The sequence below is a fragment of the Homarus americanus genome, unplaced genomic scaffold, assembly GCF_018991925.1.
Source record: "Homarus americanus isolate GMGI-L3 unplaced genomic scaffold, GMGI_Hamer_2.0 scaffold31037, whole genome shotgun sequence".
Taxonomy (NCBI): domain Eukaryota; kingdom Metazoa; phylum Arthropoda; class Malacostraca; order Decapoda; family Nephropidae; genus Homarus; species Homarus americanus.
The window spans coordinates 1,262,500-1,266,915 of NW_024722227.1; the positions used below are offsets into that span (position 1 = coordinate 1,262,500).

The 4,416-nt window shown below is 41.1% G+C and overlaps 1 protein-coding gene across 1 annotated transcript; it reads right to left on the minus strand.

The window, feature by feature from the left end:
• Positions 1–1,016: 1,016 nt before the first annotated feature.
• On the minus strand, positions 1,017–3,640 carry LOC121862259 (retinoid isomerohydrolase-like; the record flags this gene model as incomplete). Its single annotated transcript, XM_042360363.1, is given in 2 exon segments — positions 1,017–3,106; positions 3,422–3,640. Coding segments are annotated over 2 exon segments (489 nt in total), but the record flags the coding sequence as incomplete, so codon positions are not given.
• Positions 3,641–4,416: the final 776 nt, after the last annotated feature.

Below are 4,416 nucleotides of genomic sequence, written 5' to 3' on the forward strand. Positions count from 1 at the left end.
ACTGGTACGTATTTTAGGGGAACTTTTCGGTGTTTTTTTTTGTATTTTAGGGGAACTTTTCAAAGCTCTTTACTTATATTTGGGAAATTTTTCTGTTTTTGTTTTTGTTTAATTAGTTTATTTCGGGAACTTTTCCAGATGTAATTTATTTGTGTGTGTTGGGGGGGGGGGAATTTTTATAATTTTAAAGTTAATTTTAGGCGGTAAAGAGTAGAGTTTTAGGAGGAAATATACAAAGTTTTAAAGTATATGCTGGCGGGGATATATTTAATGTTTTCAGGTATATTTTTTTAGTATGGTTCACGTCTCAGACCTTCCTTAAGAGTCATATTATACAGTAAGTGTGAAAATAAAAACAAGCAACACTAATTTATTCTGTTCATGTCAAAATAAAATCCAGAATAAATTGTAAATTATATGAAAAAAATATTGCTGTTTCTTCCCAAATTACTTAAAACTTTTCTAAAACTCTAAAACAATGGAAGTTAATTTATTTTCATCATATCAAATTAAAGTACAAACTGTAGAATTTTCTTCTCTAATTATTATAAAAAAACTCAAAGCAAGATTTATTTTTCAGTCTTATTTTAATTTTATTTATTTATTTTTATTCGTTTTTGTTTTAGTTCAACTGAGATGTAATACATTTTAAGGCTATTAAGGTAAATACTTTCCATTTATCTCTGGGTGCTAAATATGTTTGTATTAATGATATGATTCAATTAAAAAGTCCTTAACATTTGCTTCCTTGAGGTTAATTATTAATAGGTGGTTCTTAATTAATGTTTAGTTAATTTTTATTCCTTTTTTTCTGTGTTTGTGTTGTGTTGTGTGTGTGTGTGTGTGCTTTTGTGTGTGTGTGTGTGTGTATGTTTTGGGTGTATGTATTTGTGTGTGTGGGTATTTGTGTGATTTTGGCTTTACTGTATATTTGCGTGTGTGTGTGTGTGTGTGTGTGTGTGTGTGTGTGTAATATCGTTCAAAATAAAATAATAAGGAAAGTCACACAAGGGATGTACGAGAAGAAATTTATTTTTAACACTAAACAAAAACAAAAACAACAACACACACACACACACACACACACACACACACACACACACACACACACACACCACCGCAGCAGCTGATGTCACGACACAACCGCCCAGCAGCAAACACTCATTCAATAATTATTATATTAATACAAACTGTGTGGGATTTTTATGCAACACTCAACCAGTAAAACGGGTTTGTGACCTCATCAATGACGTCATAGTCATATCCGACAAATGATTGGCTCGTCTGGATTTTGTAACGTCATTGTTGATAGAGGGACAACTGTGACGTCATTGATAAAAGGAAATTCCGTGACGTCACTAATCAAAATAGAACACATGGAAGGTAATGCCCATACCTGGTAGCTGCCTCACCTACTCCTCGCACTCATCATTATCCCCATCCACACCTGTTGTAGCAGGTGTGGAAGACGAGTCAAGTAAAACAGTTGTGGAACACTCATCATCAACCCAGCACACACCTGTTCCTCACACCTGTGTTACAAGACAGGTGTGGGAAAACTATACTGTACTTGGGTGGGTAGTCCGTCAAACCCTGATTTAAAAAGTTACAAGTTGAGCGTTTGATTGGCTATTATATTGTAATATAAAGTAATAAAAAGTATTTCTTGTACAACAAATGTCTTCTATGGTAACTAAAGTAAAGCAAGTTATAAAGATGACTGAAAACTGTTGAAATTAAACTGTTTATAAATATGTTGTGTATCAGCTAGATTCCGCCTCTTCACATGACGTCACTGAATAAATACTTTTGCTTTGATCATTTGTGTATGACATCATGTAAGAAGCATTCGTTCATCGGACACTGATGCTATTAGTCACCTGATGGTCGACTTAGCTGATCCAAAATTAAATATCTACTAAACAGACTTACTAAATGCCCATCGTGAAAATACAATTTATATTCTGTACAACACTTAAACTACACACACGCACACACACGCACACACACACAGTCACACACACACAGTCACACACACATATATATATATATATTATATACATAATAGAAATATATCAACAATTCTCTTATCGTTCAGTGACCTTAATGCAACCTGATAACTATAGAGAGATAGAAGTATGAGAGGTGTAGACAGCAGGTGTACTTATAGGAACATTAATGACGGGAAGTATAGACGTGACGTGTGATATGCCTGTTAGAGTTGGTTGTACTAAGGTGGGTTGTGACTCATCATTGTTTAAGACAATATGGAAGTTGTTATTTTGTGTATGTAAACAATACACTGATTCTGCAATAGATGTCCTAATCTATTAGTATAAAATGTCCTAAGTTTGAGACAGAGGTAATGTTATGTTTGTGAACAAAGTAATAATTATGTTTTGTGAATGGGAGATGGTATGGTTTATAGACACTAAAAAACTAAGGTGCAAGTTTGAGACGATAACTAGAAATTGTGAACAAATAATAACAATAGTTCTACCAGCATTACGCTGTAAGATCACAGTTTGTTTGTCACCATGTAGTCAACGACCTTACGGCGCTATGTCGTCACGGCGCCGAGTTTGTAATAACCTCGCGAGCACCGTGACGTCACAACACCATGAAATCATTTCGACACTATGGCGTCACAACAAAATGACCTCACTCACGGCACTGTGACGTCACAACACCATGAACCTTATTCACGGCATTATGACTTCACTCGTAGCACTGTGACGTCACTCTTTATGACCACCTCAATCCGGCACTACGACTACAGAAGAACTCTACTCTCTCCCAACCTCCCCCAGGACCCCCACACATGCACCCCCTCCACTCAGTGCTTCTCCGGCAGGAAGACGCCGTGTAAGCTGTTTGGCAATTGACCGTCGATCTCAGCTCGCCCTAGTTCCTCCATAGTCCGGGCGTTGAGCACCAGCAGGAAGTCCGGTGAGTCTTTGCGGACGTCAGCAACGGAGGAGAGGATTACTCCGTCATCCTCGTCAACAGCGTCAGGAGCGGAGACGAAGGTGGGCTCTGAGAGGTACTGGTACTCGTTCCCTTGCCACTTTAATGAGCGCCCCGTCTCCACGTCCACCTTACACACCTGTTAGGGTACACGGTACATTTAGCGCTAAAGTTATTGGTACAGTTATAGGTACGGTTATTGCTACATTGGTCGATCACGGTGTGTGTGTGTGTGTGTGTGTGTGTGTGTGTGTGTGTGTGTGTGTGTGTTTTAGGAGTGTGTGTGTATAGATGTGTGTGTATGAACAATGCTTTTAAAACCCATTAACAATGATAGTAATATAACCCAATAATAAAACATCCTTTAAAACACCCTTCCCCTCCCCCTTCCCTTTCCCTTTCCCTCCCCCCTTCCCTTCCCTTCCCCCCTTCCCCTCTTCCTCCCCCAACATACCGAATTCCTGAAGTAGCCACGGTCGTAGCCTCCAGTACCATAGACATAGCGGTATGGCTTGCCGGTGTGACGCTCGTTGATCTGAGGCATATCGAAGCCTGGCTCTCCAATGTCGGCTCCCACCAGACTGATGTAGGTGCCGTCTTGGTTGTTCTTCACCTTCATGGCGGACGCTAAGCTGCCCGGCACACGGACCATCTCCTCCCCTTCCTGGATGTTCTGTCAGAGGGAGAGATGAAAGGGGGAGACGTGAGTGTGTGGTTGATAGGGTGGTAGTGTGGTTGACGGGGTATGTGTTTGTAGTTGATGGGGTGGTAGTGTGGTTGAGGGGGTAGGGTAGTGTGGTTCATGGGTAAGAGAGGTGTGGTGGGACGATTCTTGGGTGAGGGAAAGGTGGTGTGGGTGGTTCATGGGTAAGAGGGTTAAAGGCGGTGTGGGTCATGGGTTAAGGGAAGGGGGTAGGGTGGTGTGAATAAGGTGGGTGTGGCGTGGGGTAGTTGTGTGAAGGAAGTGGTTGAAAGGGTGTGGTTGAGAGATGTGAAAATGTGGTGGTGATGGTGATGGTATGGTCGACGGGATTTGGAAGGATGGTGGTGAAGTGGTTGTGTGGTTGAGAGGGGAGGATGGTGTGAGGTTGTGGGGTGAGGAGTGTGTGGGTGTATGGTTAAGGGGTGAGGGGTATGGTTAACGGGATTTGGGTGGATGGTTGTGTGGCGGAGGGAGTTGTGATAATGTAGTGGTGATGTGGCAATACGTCACAAGCCGCCTGTAAATAAATTAATAGATCACCTGACAAAACACACACCTAACACACCTGAAGATAACCTAACACACCTGAAGATCACCTGACACACCTGAAGATAACCTAACACACCTGAAGATCACCTAACACACCTGAAGATCACCTAACACACCTGCAGATCACCTAACACACCTGAAGATCACCTAACACACCTGTAGATCACCTAACACACCTGAAGATCACCTAACACACC